The sequence below is a fragment of the Sus scrofa genome, chromosome 8 (assembly GCF_054392235.1).
Source record: "Sus scrofa isolate SSC_HxYL_T2T_F1_AM1 chromosome 8, Sscrofa_HxYL_maternal_Yorkshire_Landrace_v2.0, whole genome shotgun sequence".
Lineage (NCBI taxonomy): Eukaryota > Metazoa > Chordata > Mammalia > Artiodactyla > Suidae > Sus > Sus scrofa.
The window spans coordinates 6,555,450-6,577,762 of record NC_139390.1 but is presented as its reverse complement, the minus strand read 5'-3'; the positions used below and the strand labels follow the sequence as shown (position 1 = coordinate 6,577,762).

Genomic DNA, 22,313 nt, shown 5'->3' with positions numbered 1-22,313 from the left:
GAGAAGAACGAAGAACATTTAAACATCTGCCCAACAGAATTAGGCTCCCATGACCCTATTTTTTTCTCAAAATCGAAGCTATGTATTTTAGTGCAAAATGTTTCTCCTCCTGGCTTTCCATGAAAATACGTAAGCTTTTTGAAAAGAACTCTTCCCCAAGAACCAGGATGTTTTTCTTTTCTTTCTTTTTTTTTTGCTGTTTAGGGCCACACCTTGGCATATGGAATCAGAGCTGCAACACGGGATCTGAGCCGCATCTGCGATCTACACCACAGCTTGTGGCCACACCAGATCCTTAACCCACTGAGTGGGGCCTGGGACTGAACCCGTGTCCTCCTGGATACTAATCGGGTTCATTTCTGCTGAGCCACCATAGGAGCTTCCCCCCCTCCCCCAGGATCTGTTTTAATTGGGCATCGCTCTTTGTCAAGGCTGCCCAGGTGAATGCGATGTACAGCCCAGGCTAAGCACTCCGAGGAACCCAGGTTCTAGAGTTATTTCTGCCCCTCAAGCACTGAGAATGCTTGTGCCAACATGTGTCCAAGTTTCTAACATCTGAAATCACTCTCCCTTGAGCTCCAGATGAGGCTCCCCCCTCTTTCTTTCTCTCCTCCTCCCTTCTGAATCATACCAGCCTAGCCTAGTGTCAGTCGTGTCCCTTGTCTTGGATCTTTAGCCATTTGCATGACAAAACCATACAGAGCCCAGTGCAAGACACTGGGAATACCACCAGGAATAAGAGAGGTTTGCTTTAGGAAGCGAGCCCTCCCATCCAGTTTTAGCTGGGCCCCTCTAGGTAGGCCAGGATAACCAAGGACCACGAGTGAACAACCACAGGAGGCTGGTGTGAGGGTCGCCTTCTCTGAAAGCAGGAGGATGCTTGGAGATCTGAGCTTCTTTGGCCCACGAGGAAGAGTGCCCGCTGCCTGGAGAAGAGTGCCCGCTGCCCGGAGAATAATGCCCACTGCCTTCCTTCCGGCTGCTTCCTAGGCCCCTGGGGTAAATGGCCTTCCCCAGAGAGGCTGTGACTTACATCTGGCGTCCAACTGCCTCCACGAAGGCCGCCCCACCCACAGCGATCGCCCTGAGAACTGGCTGCGCTGGCCCCGAGGGAGGTGGGGGGGTGGGAGTGGTGCTTCCCTGCTATTGTGTTTCAGCCCCCTCACCCCCACTCGGCCCTTCTCTATTTTATAGCCAAGTCTTGGCTTCACAAAACAGTTGCTGAATTGAAGCCCTTCAGGAAAACGTTGTTTACATTATCCGTTGACAACTTACATGCGGAGGGAACGCTGCCATTTAGGGGATGCTGGTTAGACATTCTCAGCTCCTATTATGATTTTTACAATATCCACATACGTAATATTTTTGGCTCTGCCCATTTTTTTTTAATCTTAAATAGATGTATTAACAGGGAAACATATCATTACTGTAAGTAACTGCAACACAGTTTCAGAGCAAAACTTTCAGCCTAGCGGAGGTTTTGTCTGTTAAAAGGGAAGAGAAGTCCAGCCATAAAAAATACACAAAATAATGCCATTTGCAGCCACAGAGATGGAACAAGAGACTCTCATACTAAGTGAAATAAGTCAGAAAGAGAAAGACAAATACCGTACGATATCACTTATATCTGGAATCTAATATATGGCACAAATGAACCTTTCCACAGAAAAGAAACTCACAGACTTGGAGAACAGACTTGTGGTTGCCAAGGGGGAGGGAGAGGGGGTGGGAGGGACTGGAATCTGAGGTTAATAGATGCAAACTATTGCGTTTGGAGTGGATAAGCAGTGAGATCCTGCTGTATAGCACTGGGAACTGTATCTAGCCACTTGTGGTGGTGGAGCGTGATGCGGGATAATGTGAGAAAAAGAACATATGTGTGACTGGGTCACCTTGCTGTACAGTAGAAAATTGACAGACCACTGCAAACCAACTATAATGGGGAAAAAATCCCCCAAAAAAGGGAAGAGAAGTTAAGTTAAAGTGGTGTTTAGGAAATACGAACCACCACACAGAAACCCTCTCCTTGACCTAATTAGAAAGGGAAAAAAAACAAAAAAAACAATTTCCAACTAAGTGTTGATTATAATTTGAATATCACGGTACAGGCACCACCTAAAAATCATCCTGAGAAATCATGGGGCGAATCCCATTGGCTGTGGCTCCAGCGACACGCGGCCCACTTTGCAGGCCTCAGCACTGTGCAAAAAAGCAGTGTGACCATCCCCAGTTTTCTGATGAGGTCCCAGAAAGGCAGACTGTCATTGAGTCAGGAAATTTCCTTTAAGCTTCCGCAAACTCAGTGGCCCAAGGGGCAGGGCTCAGCCAAAGCGTAATTCAAATGAAGTGTGTGATATTTAACAAACAAAATACCTGTCTGCCTATGTTTTTTTACCTTTTCAACCAGCAGTCTGACGTTGTATCGGTTCAAGCAATCCTAGTGGCAAAAATGTGCATTCTGATGATTTGGGAAATGAAAAAAATCTTTATACATACAAGAAACCATAGAAAGGGAGAAAGTATGGATCACAGAGATATACAAATTCACACTCATGATGGAAACTATTGCTTTTTTGTTTGTTTTTGTTGTTGTTGTTTTTTGGTTGCAACTATGGCGTGTGGAAGTTCCCGGGCCAGGGATCAAACCTGTACCACAACCGCAACCCCACCGGGGCTGCTGTGGTGACAATGCCAGATACTTAACCCACTGTGCCACAAGGGAACTCTGATTATAAAGTGCAAACTTGGAGTTCCCATCGCGGCTTAGTGGTAATGAACCCGACCAGTACCCACGACGATGCGGGTTCAATCCCTGGCGTCACTCAGTGGGTTAAGGATCCGGCATTTGCCATGAGCTGTGGTGTGACATGGCTCAGATCCAGCGTTGCTGTGGCTGTGGCGTAGGCTGGCAGCTACAGCTCCGATTCAACCCCTAGCCTGGGAACCTCCATACACCGCCAGGGCAGCCCTAAAAATGACAAAAATAAAATAAAGTATAAAATTTATTATCACTACAGTTTTGTAATATACAGCCTTTGGAGGAAGCTGGGTTAAGAGCAGGGAGGAACTCTCTGTATTATTTCCTACAACTGAGCGAAACCAGCAGTTAGCTCAGAATAAAAAGTTTCAGTTAAAAGAAAGTGTGACTGTTAAAAGTGCTTGCAGATTTTATTCCAAATAGCTTTCACATATACTGTGTCATGAGAGCCATCCTCAACCCGCTTCGTTTCTGTCTGGACATATTTCCATTTTACAGGTGGGAGAATGAAGCTTCAGAGAGGAAATTTCACTCACTGGGTGTGATGGAGCTCAGAGATGACAGAGCAAGGATCCAAGTCCAGTTCATTTTAGACTAAGCTGAAAACTAAGGGAGATGCTAGAGGGGCTATTTTTATAGAAAAAGGTATTATCCCCAAATACAGACAGAGCACCTATAATGAGGAAAGGATATGGAAAACATATTGTATGTAGACTGTGTTTTATTTATTTGTATTTATTTAAATTCATTTTTTGGAGTTCCCGTCGTGGCGCAGTGGTTAACGAATCCGACTAGGAACCATGAGGTTGCGGGTTCGGTCCCTGCCCTTGCTCAGTGGGTTAATGATCTGGCGTTGCCGTGAGCTGTGGTGTAGATTGCAGACGCGGCTCGGATCCCGCGTTGCTGTGGCTCTGGCGTAGGCCGGTGGCTACAGCTCCGATTCAACCCCTAGCCTGGGAACCTCCATCTGCCGCGGGAGCGGCCCAAGAAATAGCAACAACAACAACAACAAAAGACAAAAGACAAAAAAAAATAAAAATAAAAAAAAATAAATTCATTTTTTTATTTATTTTTTGGTCACCAGGTACAGTGGCTTGATGTGGGATCTCAGTTCCCAGACCAGAGACTGAACCCGGCCATAGCTATGAAAGCGCTGACTCCTAACCGCTAGACCACCAGGGAGCTCCCATGCTTTAGTTATTGGGCATCTCCCGCAGCTGGCCTTGGAAAGCCTTAAGAGAGGAAAGAGGCTCTCAGAGAGGCCGTGTGGCACTCAGGGGGAAGGCCAGAGTCCACCTGCTCTGCCATCCCTCTGTCACTTTGTGCAGGTCTCTCTGTCTTCATAAACTCACTGAAGAAACACCCCTCCTCCCCCACCAAAGTCGATGCCTGCCTTCATTTTACGTGTGAGGGGAGCAACCACCTTGTGGGGGTCTTGTCACCATGGGCACCTCGATGCCTAAGGACAGTGCTGTGCACAGAAAGGATTTCTTACAATCACCTGGGTTCTCATGTAAAAGACCCATGTTTTTAAAATTACCAATTCCAAAGGCCAGCTGTCCTGAAACCTCAAATTTCCATCTCTAAAGTGTTTTGCTCTATTTAAAAAATGGAGAGCTCTTATTAAGCAGAAAAACAGGAGTTTCTGTTGTGGCTCAGCAAGTTAAGAATCTGACTAATACCCATGAGGATACCAGTTGGATCCCTGGCTTCACTCAGTGGGTTAAGGATCTGGTGTTGCTGCAAGCTCTGGCGTAGGTCACAGATGTGGTTCGAATCCAAAGTTGCTGTGGCTGTGGTGTAGGTCGGCAGCTGTAGCTCGGACTTGACCCCTAGCCTGGGAACTTCCATGTGCTGCAGGTGTGGCCCTAAGAAAAGAAATACAGATTAAAAAATTAAATAAAGACATAAACAGGACAGTCACTCTGCTTGTCACATTAGATAAGACCACGAGACACTCAGGCACTCAGTTAAATCTCCCTAAGCCTTTGAAATACCTTTATTCGCTTCACGTAGCTGATGTTGCCGTACTTCCAAGGCTGACAGGGCAGGTGTAAACCAACCCTAACAAGCCAGACGTTAACATGTAATTTTTATAAAGCCAGTAAAGCGAATGCATAAATATAGAAAAACTTCAAGTTCCCTCAAACAGTTCAAACGGTGTGCAAACGGAGTTGAACGCTGCTTGACTCTTATCCCTTAAAGTCACAAGTCTAAAATCCATCACACAGCCAATCACTGTTTTCACAGTGACAACATAATAATCACTATCATTATCACTATCACAGTGGCTCTGGTGTCAGTGACAACACAGTGATGGTGTTACTGTTTCCAATTTCATTGTAAATCGAAAGCACGCAGCCAATCACTATGGCTACAGTGCCGGAGCTTCTTAAGCCTTAAAATCCCTGAGATGAGCCTCTGTTTAACCCCCCAAAAATTAACACGATGAGTGCTCTACTTGATGCCTTCTAATCATACCCCTTTACTTTCCAATCGCCCCTTTAAAAGGGGGAAGCAGGGTGCAGAGGTATTATCTCAAGGGGTCTGATGAAACAGGTTAAAACCTGTGGGATTTCGGTACATTTGCTTCTTGCAAATGTACCAAAGCCCAGGATCTAAGCCCAGGATAGAGCATCTGAGCACTGCGTGCTGCCGGGGTCACCTTATCTGATGGAGACCAGACCTTTATGACTCTAGATCAGCAGCCTTCATCTCCCAGCGTCTTTTCACCCACAGACCTAGGTAGACAGACGTGCCCTTCACCCCCTCACCCGCTTCACAGGCTCCTCACCTGGTTTTGCCCACATTCTAACAGTGCTGCCCATTGAACGTCCAGCATTTTCCCCTTGAATTCTAGCAATGTTCTCAGTAGCCCTCTATGATGAATATCCTTGGGGTCATTTCGTAGGTGAGAAGAATGAGGTTTAGAGAGGCTCATTGACTCCACTGTCCACATAAGTAACCGCATTGGAGTTTCTTCTGCGACCTGTCCAATGGTCCAATACCCACATTATCGATTCCAGGTGGACTTCTTTTCCTCTCATTCGGTTTCCTGTTTTTCTCTGTCTCAGATCTCCTTGAAGCATGAGCATCCCTTCTTTCACACACACCTTCCCTCCCACTCTGCCACAAATTCATCTTTAAAACTCTCTATACTTCCTCCAAGCAAAAAAATGAAGAGCTTTAAAATCAAAGTAATAAGCGCAGGTCCTTGTGTGCTAATGAAACTTGACTGGGAAACCAAATGGCAGGAGAAATGATTATGTTACTTAAATTCTCCGCAAATGAGAGGCAAGTTTATTTGTGTCCTTTCTGTCACCACCTTTTATATTGGCTCGTAACTTCTCCTTTGCTTAGAAAATTATGGGGGAAAATGACCTGGCTTTAATTTTATGGAAGAGTGATAAATATCGCACGGACTATGGGCTATTAATTTGGCAATGAAAATGTCACCAAAGGTTTTTAAAGGCTCGGAATGATTTTATCTTGATCATTATGAAACAGTATTTTTGGTAACACCATATTTCTTTTTCTTGCAGACAGATAAGCTTAAAGAACTTAAGTGAGGTAAGTAGCAATTTTGTCCTAGAAAACGAAGAAAGGAGCTTTAAGGGTACATTAAGTGTCTTCAAGGGGCCAGATATTTAGTTATCATAATAACTGTGCTCAAAGGGTATTAATATTCCCCATTTTAAAGGTGATAAAAACTAAAGCAAAACAAGGTAAGCTCGAGATTCTTAAACCAAAGTCCTTATTTTGCCACCAGATTCAGTGTTTATTGGTTCAGTGATGAGAAGAGCCAGCCCATGACCCCTGGAAGACATAGCCCCCACCCATGGCTTCCAGTCTCCAGCATTTTATAGAAATAAGTGCTGGAAATTGCACAATCCTTTCGCCATTTGTTCTTCACAAGAGAGACGGGACCACAAAGTAGATGAAAGGTGAGATACAGACTCAGAGGAAACGGAGGTAGACTCCCACGCTGCCACGGACCACTCTGTGCAAATCCTCCAACCCCCACCCCCACGCCGCCCCCGTTCTGCTCCGTTTTCCTGGCCAAAAAATCGAGATGATTATACTCCACTTTGCAAAGTTGCTGTGACAACGTCCAAGTTGGTCAAAGTCAAAGTAAGCAGGTAAATCCACGCAAAGGTGAGCATCAGAGGCTCCGTGAATGGCAGGAAGGTCCGGGGAGAGGAGCTGTCTTTTTGGGTTTTGGTTTGGTTTGGTTTTGGCCACGGTGTGCAGTGGCTTGATGTGGGACCTCAGTTCCCAAACCAGAAATTGAACCCAGGCCTCGGCAGTGAAAGTACCAAGTCCTAACCCCTAGACCACCAGGGAACTGCCTGGACCTGTCTCAGAGCCCCTTAGATGTTAACTGCCTCAAGCCCCCAAAGAAGCCCTTAACCAGACAGTGAAGCCAGCCTCACCTCACCCCTGCTGGCCTCCCAAAGGATTCAGTTCTTGTCTTAATATTTGACCTATGCTCTGATATCCACACCCTGGAGACTGATTTTCTTTTTCTCTTCTTTCTTTCTTTCTTTCTTTCCTTTTCTTTTCTTTTTCTTTCTTTCTTTTTCTTTCCTTCCTTCCTTCCTTCTTTATTTTTCCATTTTTCCCTCTTCTTTCTTTCACACACTCTCTTGCTTCTTTCTTCTTGGCACTGTGAGAATGGTAAAAATCAAAAGTAATATTTCTTGCTTGTCCTTCAAACAAGATACTTATTACCTCCAACCCATAAGACAGTCACATAGGGCTCCTCTGTGGCACAGTGGTTTAAGGATCCAGCATTGCCACTGCAGAGGCTCAGGTCACTGCTGTGACATGGGTTTGATCCCTGACCTGGGAACTTCCATGTGCTGTGGGAGCAGCCAAAAAGCAAAGCAAAACCAAAACCAAACATAAGAGTCATCTCAAGAAGGATAACACGTGGCTGCAGAATGAGAGGTTCCATTGAGACCTCACCCAGCTCACCCCCTCCTGGGAGTTGTGGGACTTTCCAAGGGCCACCAGGCAGGAGAAAGTTGGGGTGAGCTTCTGCCTCTGGGGGAACCCATCTATCTAAAGGGACCCCACCCCTTTCTTCCTGTGGGTCGGATTTATGGGTCCCAAGTAAGTTGCCACTCAAGATGACCTACATCCATAACTCACCAGGCAGTCTGAAAGGACAATAGGCCCTCCTGTCGTGAACGAGCAAAGAGGAAACGAACACGTCAGCCGTAGACAGCCGGGTTCACGCAGGGATGTTTGTCCTTTTTGCAACTTTGCCTGGCATTCTGCTAGAAGCTGATGTTATCTAAAGAACAACAGGACCTGGTGGAAAAACCCATCCTTCCTCGGTACCTTTTGCCAAGACGCTTCCTCATTGTTGTTTGGAGTGAGCGTCAGGGCCACGTCTCCCTTCCAAAAGCCCATCCCAGAGGGCACATGCCATGCTTGCGTGAGTGTTATGTGCTTGTTCAAATTATTCCTTGGGGACCAGAATCCCTTCCAGTGGAAATGATGTGCCACTTGCCCCAGTTCAAGTGCACATGGTGCTTTATTGTTTTCAAAGAAAGTGGAAACGTGTCTCCTTTCATTCTCGAAAACCCTAAGAGAAAACAAGGTGGCAGGACTTGCCGGGGTTCCCAGAAGTGGCAGAAGACGAAGCCAACCCTGAAAGCCCCCAAATCCTGATCTATTGCCCAGGATCAGGACCCTGCCCCCAGAAAATTCAGGGACACCTCTGAGAGAAAATGGGAAAAAAAACAGGAAGAAAGGACGGGGAAAAGGATGGAAGGACAGGCCAATGGGAAAACAAGAAGGCATCACTGTTTACCTGGAATGTACTAATCTTCTAACTAAAAATAAAAGTTAAAGTAGGGAAACCAAAGAAATTTCACTCCACTCTTCTCATTGCCTTTGGTTTTAAATTCAGATCCCTCCAGCGAAAAATGTTGGCTGGGTCTCAATGAAATAAAACCAGCATTCTTCCAGACAGAAGGCTTCTCAGCTGTATCTGTAGCAAGGCTTCCCCACCCCGCTTTGACAGCCTGAGAACCTTGACCGCAACTGATTGAGTACTTTGAACTACCAGGTTCAAAGTCCTAGGGAAGGCTCAGTGGGGAGACTTTCAAACCTCTGGTGAGAATGGACTCATTCATTACTCTTTTGACTTAGCCTACAGATTGGCCTTGATTGGCTCTCCAAGAAGATGTGCGTTCCAGGATCCTAGGGCATTGCCAAGTTCTTTGAAACAACAGGGCTTGTCTGTTGGCTAGCTTCAGACAAGACATACGATGCTCCTCTGAGCTCTTTCTTGATAAAGGTTTCTTGTCTACGACGCCAATGTGAGTCAGGAGACCTCGGTTCCAGGGTCAGTTCAGCCTCAAGACAACTGCAAGAATCTGGGTAAATAGCACCCCCTTCTTGGACCTCAGCTGCAAACCACTGGCTTTGAATTTTCGTGGACCTCAGACCCCTTTGAAATTTTGATTAAAGGTGTAATAAACCTTCCTCATCCATGGAAAAAAAGTGCACATATTTATAGAGGAAAAAACGTTTAGTTTTGTCATTTCAGACAGTTCACGGATCGCACTAGAGCATCCAAGGACTTCCTCCAGCCCCCAAGTTAAGAAGCTCTTATCCAAACAATACCTATGGGCCACCTCACCTGATGCAGTGCATAAGATGGACTTTGGAAAATTATTTGCAATTAAGAAAATACCTTAGCAAATACTGCTTTCAAGGCTTTTGATTCTTCGAGAGAAAAACAGGACTCAAGGATGGGATGTTAAGTCCGATAAGCACGTAAATTTTCATGATGAAGAATGGCCAGAAATTTGACCACTAGTCAGGAAAGAAAGAGAAAAAAAATCGTTGGGAATATAAATGGCTACATCTAAAAAGAATAACGTGACTATTTCCATTCTAATTTTTGAAAAGAAAAATTCTAGAACAAGTATAGAAAAAGTTAACCGTAGCTTTCATCACTTGAATACAACCTCTATGAATATTTTATCAAATCTCTTCAAATCCTTTCCTCTACAACCATCCCCCCTACACACACACACACACAACCATCCCCCCTACACACACACACACAACCATCCCCCCTACACACACACACAACCATCCCCCTACACACACACACACACAACCATCCCCCTACACACACACACACAACCATCCCCCCACACACACACACACACACACTTACTTGTAACTATGTCATGAGCCCAGTTCTTATCCTGAACTTTGTATATCACTTCTACACATGTTTATAGTATAACCTGATTCCATACTCTGCCTAAATACTTGTAGTGAGTGTTGCACCCAGAATTGCTTAACAGTTCCTGCTTAAAGGGTCGGGTAGATAGTTTCCAGTGTTTTGACATTATAAGAAATGATGTACTAGACATGTTAGTACGTGGAACCTGTTCCAAATTTCAGGTTGTGGTCTTAGAAAAAGAAACTCATCAATGGAATTATTAGGATCAGGATAAGAGTATTTTTTTTTTTTCATCTTTTTAGGACCACACCTGCAGCATATGGAGGTTCTCAGGCCAGGGGTCAAATCAGAGCTGGGTTGCCGGCCTACACCACAGCCACAGCAATGCCAGATCCGAGCCTCATCTGTTACCTACACCACAGTTCACTGCAACATCGGATCCTTAACCCACTGAGCAAGGCTAGGGATCAAACTCGCAACCTTATCATTCCTGGTTGGATGTGTTTCTGCTGCACCACAACGGGAACTCCAGGAATAAGGGTATTTCTGAGACCCTTAACTGTTATGGTTAAGCAATGTGTAGTCCCATCAGTAGACTGTTTTTTTGCCTGTTACATCACAGAGTATTAAATGTTGATTTTTGCTTAATCTTTTGGAGAATTATTTGTAGATTTTTTTTAAAAAATCTATACTAACAAGAATGTTGCCCAAACTCTACTAACCAATTGCTCTAAAAAACACACATAGCATAACATAAAATTCTCTATCACTGAGTCACTCAATATTTATTTTTTTAATTCAATACAGGTCCTTGGAACAGAAAAAGGTGAACTGTTTACATTTGTTTTCTTGCCTTGCTATCACCAGGTTAAATCCTGTTTCCAGGTTAATACCATTAGTCATTTTTTTAAAAAAGATTACTCGTTTCAGGGCCTAGAATGTGTGAGCATGTGTGTGTGTGCATGATGACATGATCAAGATGGGTCCAGGACCTCAGGGTCTGTTCAAGAGTCCTGTGGTATAAACAGGGCGGTTTAAATTGGAGGTGGGCTAGAGGCCACAGGCTGCTGACCAGGAGACACACTGTCACCCTCCTGCCACTCTGGAAAGATGTGGCTGGCCCACTGCTCCGGGATGCTCTTGGTGTCTCCCCTTTTGATGTCACCCATGCACACACATGTAAGCCCTCATGTGTGCATGCATACACACGGGTGCACCCTACTGATTGTGCTGAGCTTGCCATCCAGCCCTCACTCGCTAGCCCTCCATCCAGTGACACCTTCACGCCCACTTTGAAATACTGCTCACCCTTTACTGAGAATGATGAATTATGTCCAGAGCCCGAGGCCCAGAGCTGTGACCGAAAGTATTAACACAGATAGCCTAGTTTGACAAAGCAACATGAGTTTGGATTTCAGAGGCTCGCCACCAGCTCACTGGGCATTTTGGCCAAGTTGCACTGCCTCTGTGAGTCTCGAGGCCACTCTTTTTAGACTCGGTGGGAGCTAAACCTGGGTTTGTGGATTTCCAAGAGTTTCTGATGGAGGAGTGGGAGAGGGGTGTGTCGTTTGGCAATTCTAAGTAACTTTGAAACTGGAGAAAACCATGCCCCTTTCCACAATAAAGCTCACCATCCTAATGAAATGTTTGGGGTTTTTTTCCTCAGACTTGAGTGATTTTCAGGGCAGTGGTGTGACAGTGTCTAGCTCGCAAAGCAGGGGGTGGTGGTGGCTGTCAATGACCCGAAATGATTTTATGGGATGTATGACTAGTGGACCGGTCACTGACTCCAATCACATTTCAAGTAATCACAGTCCTTCTGTCCAATGTGTCAAGTTCGTGATCAACCTTGGACACAGCCCAGAGTAACTACCAAAATTAAGACATGTCAGGGTTTATGCTTCCTTAACTTTGTTACTTACCACTGCAACTGGAAGAGTATCTTATGGGATTTCCTATCATCGTATTACTGTGCCCCTCGTAATTCCCAATGGTTGATTAAAATCTATCCACAGTGAAAAGGAAGTAAAAGTGGCAGCACCAATGAAACATATAATCACTGAATAAGTCCAATTCCCACAGTTGGCAAAAGTTTTCAAAACTTGAAGATCAAAAGGGAACATCTGAGAAAATGCATGTCTGTTGGTAACCACTGGTCCACATCAGAATTCTGGGAGCAGTTCTGCCCTATTACAGGAGAGAGAGGAGAATTCAGGTGCCTCGGGACCAGCACCCACATCCCCACCTGTTATGTTGCTCAGGATGGTTCTTAAGTTTAACATTTTCATTTATGTTTATGTAAGTTTTCATTTTCGTGCAGAATTCAACTGCAGTCCATTTGCATGTCAAGCCCTTTCAATACAAAACACCTTCCAATGTAATATTCTCTATTTGGGGAAGTTGAATGATGATTTCCAGGTTTAGTATTTTTGATAATATTGTTGAATATTCAACCTTCAAAGCAATTTCTATAGCCTCTGGAAAAGCCACTCCCAGGAGCCAGGGTTAATGCAGTGGGTTTGTTTCCACTGACCGCCAATACCCAACTCAATAATCAGAGATTACCTGGATGAAATTATAGCTGTTCCAATAGACCTCTAATGGCCCCCAATCATTTTCCTTTTGCAACCCGACTAAATTATGGGATGTCTTTACACAGTTCTTCACCAGATGAAGCCTGAATCATCTACCCTGTCACAAAACCAAAGCACTCAAGAGATGCCTTTTGCCACTGCCAGGTAAGGAGCCAGGAATCCCTTGCCGGGTCACAGCTTATGGGTCAGACCATGTGTTTGGATAATGACTGTCCTGAGAAAGACATCCCCTGGCCTTTGGTATTGTAGCCCAGTGACAAGGCCCCAGGGAAATTGATGAACCAAAGCTATTGTTGAAGATAATAGCATTGTTCTAAGTGACTGATTGTGTGTTAGAGACATTCAGGAGATTCGAAGACATGAATCTTGACTAGATAGGATTAACTGGAATGGGGGCTAATCAACCTGGGAAGAAAAATCGGTATTTCTAACTAGTCTCAGTGAATGACCACACAGAAGCCGACACTGACTTTTGAATTGAATCGCACTTTATAAATGGCCAGGGGTTGAAAATGTCATTATCTGGTTCAATATTGTTCTGGTCAGGTTATTGTGACAAGTGTCGTCCCAACAGAAAAATTGAGGAAGCTATCAAGGCCCAGGCTCGTGATTTGCTAGCCAAGGTCATGTAAATTAGCAGTAGCTTCCTAAAAACAATATCCGGAGTCTCCAGAGTTCATGCTCGAAGGCCCTCCTGCCCCCAGTCTGGCTGGTGGCTCCAGCCTCAGTTCACACCAGTCTCCAGCTTCCCATTCACTGTCCCCACTCAGCATAGGACACTGCACCTGTTATCCCTCTGCCCATAACACGTCCCCCATATCTCCCTCTCTCCACCCTCTCCCTACTTGGAAAACTCCTCTTTATCCATAGATCCCAGCTTAAAGCCACACTGAATCCAGGAGGTAGTTCTGACCCACTTCCCAGAAGGACTAATTGAGGTGCAGGGCAGCTGAGTCCCTTTCCATTGAAATCAGGTTCAATTCCACTCCTCAGTAGCCCATCACATCTATCCTGACTTGATTCTAACAATGCAGCCTATGAATCTCGACTTTCCTTGGTGCCTGCCCACAGTTATGATGCTCTATTGTTTATTTAATACATATTTACAGGGGGTATAATCTGTTTGTGGCGGAAGAAGATATCGCTTAGGAGGGACTGAGCAATGGACTCAGCCTGCCTGGCTCCCTCATTAACAAACTGTGTGGCCTTGGGCAGCATCACTCATCTCACGCGTGAAGCTGAGAGCGGCACCTGTTCCACCTGCGCGCTGGCCGTCAGCTCTCATCCCCATTGCCAGGCCCTGAAGTCAGGGGCATAGTCTCCTTCCGCCATTCCCTTCCCCGTTCTCATTTTCCTGTTCCGTTTCACACCTTCGATAACTTGGTTCTCACTCTGGTCTCTGGGCTTTAAGACTGCGGCTTTATAACCCTTATTAAGGCATTTTCTGTTTAAGGCCCAATCTGACACAAAATACTTGCCCATACAACGAATACGTAATTTTCTATCAGGAAAACAAAAATCGTCACACCGTAGTACAAAGATAATGAGCTTTCAGTTGGACCCACCTCTTAGTAGTTGGTGTTTAATGTTGTTTGGCTTTGTTTGTTTGTTTGTTTGTTTAATTGAACAATATCTCCCAGTTTTTCTTCCTCTCTTAGTTAGCTGCTTCTTCCAAGTCTCCCTCTTAGGCTTTTGCCCAAACTGACCTCTCAGTGTTGGTATTCCTCAGATCCTTCCAACATTCTTTTTTCTGCCTGTAAGAGCGTAGGCAGTTCATCCACCCCCACATGTCAGATGTCAAATATCAACTCTATACTGATAATTGCTCATCTCTATCTTCTGCCCTAACAGCCTTCTCAGCTCCAGACCCACATATCCAGTTACCTATTGGGCGGTTTTCCTTGAATCAGTGACAGGCATCTTAAACTCAGAATGATGGAAACGGAACTCCTCATTTACAATTTCACTCCCAAACCAACACTATCTTCCTACCTTTCCCACCTTCACTCTTCCTATCCTATTTCCAACTCCCCAAATTCTCAAATCTCAACTCAAAATATATCTTGAGTTTACCCATTTCTACCCATTTCCCCAACTCCCAGCATAAACCAGCCACCATCAACTCATCAACCCTCGTTTGAACTATGCCAATAGCCTTCTAATGACACCTAACATCTTCATACCTTACTTTCCGTCCAGAAGGTACTACTTTCTGATCTCTTGCCGAATGAGCCGTGTGCTCTTGCCTCTGAGCCTTTGCACCTGCTGTTCCCTCTGCCTGGAACACACCCTTCTTCCTCACCCTCTTCTATTCACCTTTCAGAGGTCAGCTCAGTTAGGGTGTCTCCCAGGAAAGCTTTCCTGAGAACCAACACGATTTTGTCTGGATTAAGTGCCCCCTTCTGCTACCACAGGCTCTTCCGCTGAGCTCACGTCTATCCTGGTGTTTATCTCACATTGCAATTATGGTCCAATCATGTTAAGCTGCTTTTGGGGAGAGGTCGGATCTTATTCCCTAGATACACACCCCATACCGCAGACTTAACAAGTGCTCAATGCATGCTTGTAAAGTGAGGCAACCATGGCCTCTATTTGTACTTGAGACTAGAATAACCTCAGAGGCGTTTCCTTTTCTCTCAACATTTTCTGAACATTCTGAAAAGTAAGGGAAGCGAAATGTTGCTATCCATGCTTTTCCCCCTAGACAGTTAACAAAATTGTTAGGAAAGGGATTCTGGAAAGGGATCCTGGAAAGGGATTCTGGTTTTAACAAAATTGAAGGCTTGGATGTCCGTAGAGGTCTGAGCAGCGATGACAGCAAAGCGTGGTAGTTCAATGTCTAATAGCACTTTTATCTGCAAAGCAAGTCATAAGACCCCAGGCTTCTGTGGGTCAAGTGATTTCAATGGTGCTGGAAAAGAGCCGGATTTCATTGAATTAACCCATGGGCTTTATTCAATTGCACAAACATGGCACAGAGCATGCTCCATGTAACGAGATTTAATTGCAGTAGCACCTAGGGTTTAGAACGAAGGCATCAACCACAATACAGAGATAACCAGAAAATTACAGCTGAGTGTTACAACTAAGCTAAACATTAACCAAAGTGCTAACTAAAGATACTGGTAAACAGTCCTGACAACATCATTACTGTGTTTAGAAATTTGTATTGTTTGATTGTTTTTTATTATATTTTTATAGTCCTTTTTCCTTATGGGTTTCCTTGTAATCATCCACACAGTTTTCTTCCCTAGCTTACATTTTAAGAAGGAATAAAATAATTTCTACCTTCTTCCTTGCTAATACTGACTCTCCTCCAATTTGTAAACAATTATCATAGCGTAGGAACCCCAATCAAGCTCAAAGAATTTTCTATAGTGACTGTAACTATGAGATAAGTCTAAATTCACAGCTTCCAAAAGTCAAGAACTGTGATACGTGCTCATTGAAATGACATGGAAAGAACTTATGTGGGCCAGGCAGTTTGTCCCATGTCTAATGTTTGTCTGTCTTGAGAAAGGGAAAAAATAGGCTTTTATCACCATACAAAGCAGAAGATTCTTCTGGCTCCTCCAGTAAAAAACAAAATGCTCTATAAATGTGACTTAGGCCATGAGAACTGACCCAGCATGGAAAATACTGACCTTCTTTCCATTGTGCCATTTCCTTTAGCTCTTCATTCATGATGCACAACCATGGCGTGCAAAACAGAGGTAAGAACCCTTTACGCGACAACTGTGAAATAGGCAGGTAAGTCCTCACACTGCAATATTCCTGCCCCCGGCTTAGCTCTGTGAATCTCAGAGTCTCTGAACAGATGCACATGGATGGAATTCCCTTGTTTTCATGGATAGGTAGCATTGCACAGCATTCATTCAATCCTATAATGTGTATCCATTATTAAATACGATCCCTTAGGTGGTTTCTAGTTTTGTCCTCTTACGAACACTGGTTCGTGGTGAAGGATATTGCAGATGTCTTCCCGCGTATGTGACATCCCAAATACCTAATGATGACAAGTTCTCATGCTAAGCATGAAATTGCTAGCTCTCAGAATATTCCTCTCTTCAACTGCGCTAGATGCATTTTCCAAAGTAGACACATCATTTTGTTTCATCTGTAGCTCATGAGAGCCTACCATTCCCATCCTCATCAACGGTTGCTCTTAACAAACTTTTAGTTTTTGTCACCTATTGGGTATAAAATAGATTTATCTGAATAAGAGTCTGTGAAATGGAGGAAACTAAAACTGAACTCTCTTACTAATTGATTGCAAAGATAAAAACCAGAAGGATACCATGTCTGTGGAGATAGTGAAAGCAGCATGTCAATATAGTGCTGTTACTATTGGTGATGGGCTTTGATACTGTTAGTATTGTTTTGCCCAAACTGTATCTGTCATGTTCTTTTGTCTTCCTTTCTTCACTCCCATGCCATGGAGACTGTGTGTTCAGATCTAACCCTACAGGCTCCCTCTGCTGAGCCACAAGAGAGGGCTTAGGGCTGGAGGAAGCAGATGCCATGGGACAGAGTGGAAGGGTCCAGGGCTCTACTGACTTTGCTCCCAGTTCTACCTCTTGGAGCTTCTCGCTCCTCCCTCCATTCATAAAATTCAAATAATGATACCAACTCATAGGGTTAATACACACACACACACACACACACACACACACACACACACATGCACACGCACACACACAGCCCTCTGCTTTGCACATAATAGACAACTGACATTTTAACACCTTTCCTTCTTTTTTGCATTCTCTTTCCTTCTCCAGGGATTCTCTACATAACTGACCCCATGAGACCAAGGGTTTCCTCCCTGGACTCCATCATGTCTTTATTTCTCCCATGCTTTAATACCATCTGGGGCGTTAGATTGGAAAACCAATATGGAAAACTCATTTCCTGTGATGTACACATTGCTAATAATAGTTTCCCAAGCAAAAACTCCTTTTCTAAAGGACAGTGGCTAAAGGGGCTGTAATTCACCCAATGGCTCAATCCCTAGAAATTAAATGACAGGAGCAGTGGTCCTGGAGGCCAGATCTTAGTGTATGAAAATGGAAAGCCTTGGCGTCTCCAGAAGGGGCTTTAGGGCTGTGAGGGTTGAGCATGGAAATGTTGCAGAGATGCCAAAGTAGAATCACAGCTTAAAGAGGAATCCAGAGTCTTAATTCAAAAGACACAATCTTGCACAGAGCAAAAATAAAGCACAAGAAGGGAACAGCAGCATTAGCAAAGTGGACTAACAGGGTTGCATGAAGAAACAGCCTGTTATGGGCAAGAGATGGGTTTGGCTTCCAATGCCTTCAAACCATTAATTTCTCTTTTAGTCCCCCCAGCACACGGTTTATGCCCCCAATTGGGGTGGGCCCTAAGGTTACCAAATTGAGACAGCCTCGTCCTTTCACCCGGGCTCAAGCTCTGTGATGCTTCTCCAACAACTTAGTGAGTCATGTTCATTCTTCTGAGTCAGAGTTCCCCCTTGGGTTACCAGTGGCCAGGCGGAAATGAGATGCACGGAAAACAGCATACAGTCCAGGCACACAAAGAGTTCTGAGTCTAGTGGGCTCCCCAAATCTCACTGGTTTTATTTGTTTATGTACGTATGTATTTTTTTCTTTTTAGGGCCACACCTGAGACATATGGAAGTTCCCAGGCCAGGGGTTGAATCGGAGCTGCAGCTGCTGGTCTACACCACAGCCATAGCAACGCGGGATCCAAGCTGCATCTGTGACCTACACCACAGCTCACGGCAACGCTGGATCCTTAACCCACTGAGTGAGGCCAGGGATGGAACCTGCAACCTCATGGTTCCTAGTCAGGAACCTCATGGATACTAGTCAGTTTCGTTTCTGCTGAGCCACAACGGGAACTCCAGCTCACTGGTTTTAAGCTGATGCCCCAGGTGAGGAAGCCAGTAGTCTTCGCACAGACTAGTGAGGTCAGCTTCTCTGCCAATGCAGAGAGCATCATCCTTATTTAACAAATGAGAGAAGATTTTGAAAACACTCACTTATTCTTGATAGTTCATTTACTGCTTGATCAACAGACGTCACTCAATTCTCTGATGAATGAATTCAAGCTAAGCTATTCGGAGCCTAAGTAGATGGACCACAGGACCAAAAGAAAATTATTTCGGAGTTCCTGTTATGGCTCAGTGGGCTAAGAACCCCACCTAGTGTCCCTGAGGATGGGGGTTTGAGGCCTGGCCTCGCTCCATAGGTTAAGGATATGATGGCTGCCCTGCAGGTCACAGATGTGGCTTGGACCCTGCGTTGCTATGGCTGTGGCAGCTCCAGTTTGACTCCTAGCCTGGGAACTTCCATATGCCACAGGCACGGCCCTAAAAAAAGAATTATTTTGATACATTAGAAGAGAAAGCAGAAAGTTTTGGTGATAAAAGTGTATCATTACTCAGTTTGGGATGGTGGATGATTTCTTTTGTTTATTTTAGTTTTTGTTCACTAATGTTTTCCTTTTTTATCTGCATTTTGTAAGTATTCTTTGAAATATATGTCTCCTTCCTTAGAAAATTATTTTTTTAAATGTTCTCTAAGTCTAAAGGTAGAGTTTGCTAATAAATAGGTATGGATGGCTGCTTGAAATAAAATGGTTTGGTTCTAAGTTACCAAAGAAAGGTCTAGAACTCTTTCTTGAATAACCCTAGCAACACTAGCAGTTGCATCTGTTGAGTGACTAGTATGGGTCTGTGCTAAGAGCTTTATAGACATAAGAATTTTAAAATATTAGTAATTATTAATATCAGTATGATTTCCAACCTGTGCTGTTTTTACTGGGCTACCATAATTTCATTCACCACAGACCCATTCTTCTTCCAATGTTCTTCCATTTCCTCTGTGTCAGTCTCTTTGCTGATGTAAACCTCCATTCTCCAAATAGGAGAGTCCTATTTCTTGGGGTTATAAAACCCGAATGCAATGTTTTATATAAAGAAAAGCTTCCAGAATCGCTGCCATTACTTTAGAACAAAATCAATTGAATGCTTGTTGTGGATTTCATACCGGGAATTTCATTCATTTTTTAAGCAAAGATCCATCCAGGTCTTTAGGGGAAAACTGCAGGGCAAAATTATTTTTCTTTGTTTGTTTCATTTTCTTTAATTTCTTCTCTGAATAGGCTACAGATGCATATAGCTGTTACCAAATTCTCTTTTTCAAGCAGGATGTTTAAATATACAAACAAGGCACTCGGAGTTGAAATATAACAAATCAGATGCCCCAATATCATGAAAAATTCATAATCACCAAACGCTGTTAAGTGTGCTACACAAATTGATAGAAAATGCTGATAACGGTGATTTTCTTCTGTCAAGTATGTTCTTACTGTTTCAATACACAATGCAGAGACAGTTATGGCCGTGTATTGCTTCACTGCAACTTAAAGTTGTTAAAGTCTTTTTTTTTTTTAATCTCAATCTCTCTTTGAGCTTTCTCTTGGTTAGGATTTGCCTAGTGTATGGTTCTCCATTCTTTCATTCATGATCTCCTGTGTCATTATATTTCAACTGTGTACTTAGCACAGAACTGGAATTTGTTAAACCAACCTGCATCTGATTTTTATATGCTAAGTTTACACCTTTGATATTTATTATAATGACTAATATTCTGGGATCCCTTTACATATACTTGTGTATATATGCTGTACCTCGCCTTTGTCCTGCTTTTTACTGACTTTTGTTTCATTTCCTGCCATATATTGGATTCAGCTCTAATTTATTCCCCTTTCCTTCTCTTTCTTGGAAGTGATACATTCAAATTTTATTCTTCCAAGGCTTACCTTGAGCATCTAGCTTAACAAATAAATAGCATGCTTGAATTTTAAAACTCTGCCGTTCATATCCTCTTCCCCAAAATACAAAACACTTAGGATGCTTTCATGCTGAGGGTATGGATTCTGCATCATGTTTGAAGGTAGAGCTCTTTTCCTTCTCAAAATCTGAAAAGCAGAGATGTCTTTAGCATTAGTCCCACTTTTCATAAGTTGGTGAGTGAAATTAATTTACTATGGTGATTGTAATTTAAACTTGAAGTAAACCAAACACTTTTCTGGAACAACCATTTGAATACACAGAATTCCCTCTAACATTCTTAGGTGCCACACTAAAAGCCACAATTCCTGGATCCCTTAAACTAGAACTTTCAATGTTTCAGGAATATTCTTTACTCCTTTTAGTAAACCTAGAGAGAAATTTGGCATTTTGATGACAAAAAGCAGAATAAATGCAGGTATAATTTAAGTGTTATAGTAACGGACATCTAAATATTTGCTAATGTTTGATTTAGTATTTTGCCTCAAAAATATACCATGTGACTTGTAACTATCCCATTTTTTTAAGTTCTTTTTAAGCTACTAACCAGAACTATAGCTTAGGTTATGTTTTCTAGACTGAATTAAGACTAAATAGCTTATAATTAATTCTGCCTTCACCCTAATCACTTCTTTTGCATGTTATTATTGGCCAGTGTTGTATTTCAGTGTTGTTTTTACACCCCGAAGGCCTTATCATTTGTATACAATTAATCTTTTATTAAAATTACTAACATATTTATAAATATCTTTGCTAAATATTTCTTCTAACATCTCACTCCTCGTGGCCTTAATTACTTGAAATTCATCTTTTACTGGTGTTTATGGGGATGACATATTGGAAATACGTTACTTTATTGAAGTATCTCGAGAAAATATCACATCTAAACTTGACAAGTGGTGGTATCTTAAAGCTAGCTTAAATGCCATGTGAAATCAAAACTCTTTTATTTTGATTAAAGTCTAGTTGGTTTACAGTATTGTGTCAATTTCTGCTGTACAGCATAGTGACCCCAGCATAAAACCCCTTCAAAAAACATTTTGTGTTCTGTTACTTTAAAATCCATTGGTCTGTCCTACTCTTTTAAAGCCTCTTTTACCCCTAAGGATGATTTTCTAGCATCACACATTAGTCACTTGGAAAATCGTGATTCACAGACCTGAGCAGATCTTTCTGATGTTAACATATTTCATTACACTATATTTTTTTAAATCACATTTGCAAGAAACACCTCTAATCTCATCAGAAAAGTTAAACTGTGGATATGCTACAAAGTCACAGTGGCAGATACAAGCTTTTCCAAATTCCATTTGCACTTGAAAAGTCTAATTTTAAAATTGGCAACAAACACTGCCAGTTGTTTTCCATGAAGTGACAGGCTCACTTTGTTCATTTTTAATAAAATACCTGCCAAGTGGCCAAGTCTGAATAACCACAGATTGTCTGTCCATTATTCTTTCATGTTAAAAAACTGATGTTTCATTAGAACAAAACGTTAGGCTTTTACACTAAAGAATGGTGTTTCCTGAGTTGGGAACAGGCTTGGCTTGTTTAAGAAACTGAGCAGAGTTCATCACGGCCCGAACAGCGTGGATGATGGGGAACGGATAGAGAAAAAAGAAGAGAAAGGTTATCCGGGGCCTTATCGACAGAAGTTAAAACATTTGGGCTTTTTCCAGGTGTAAAGGAAATCATGGAAGGATTTGTATCAGGGGAGTAGCAAAGGCAGAATTACTTTAAGTACGTATGTATGTATTTATTCATTGTCTCCTTAGGGCCACACCTGTGGCATATGGGCAATCCCAGGCTAGGAGTGGAATCAGAGCTGCAGCTGCCAGCCTATGCCAGAGCCACAACAATGCCAGATCCAAGCCACATCTGTGAGCTACGCCGCAGCTCACGGCAACACCAGAT

At 43.2% G+C, this 22,313-nt stretch overlaps 1 protein-coding gene across 4 annotated transcripts in view; it reads left to right on the top strand.

The window, feature by feature from the left end:
• Positions 1-22,313, top strand: part of CLNK (cytokine dependent hematopoietic cell linker) — a 206,379-nt gene that overhangs the window by 165,580 nt on the left and 18,486 nt on the right. For all 4 annotated transcript variants that reach the window (XM_021101017.2, XM_084973845.1, XM_084973844.1 and 1 more), the window contains 4 exons: positions 6,301-6,328; positions 10,779-10,797; positions 12,631-12,709; positions 16,238-16,278. In XM_021101017.2, coding sequence (XP_020956676.1) covers positions 6,301-6,328; positions 10,779-10,797; positions 12,631-12,709; positions 16,238-16,278 — 167 coding nt within the window. The remainder of the gene's footprint in view (positions 1-6,300; positions 6,329-10,778; positions 10,798-12,630; positions 12,710-16,237; positions 16,279-22,313) is intronic.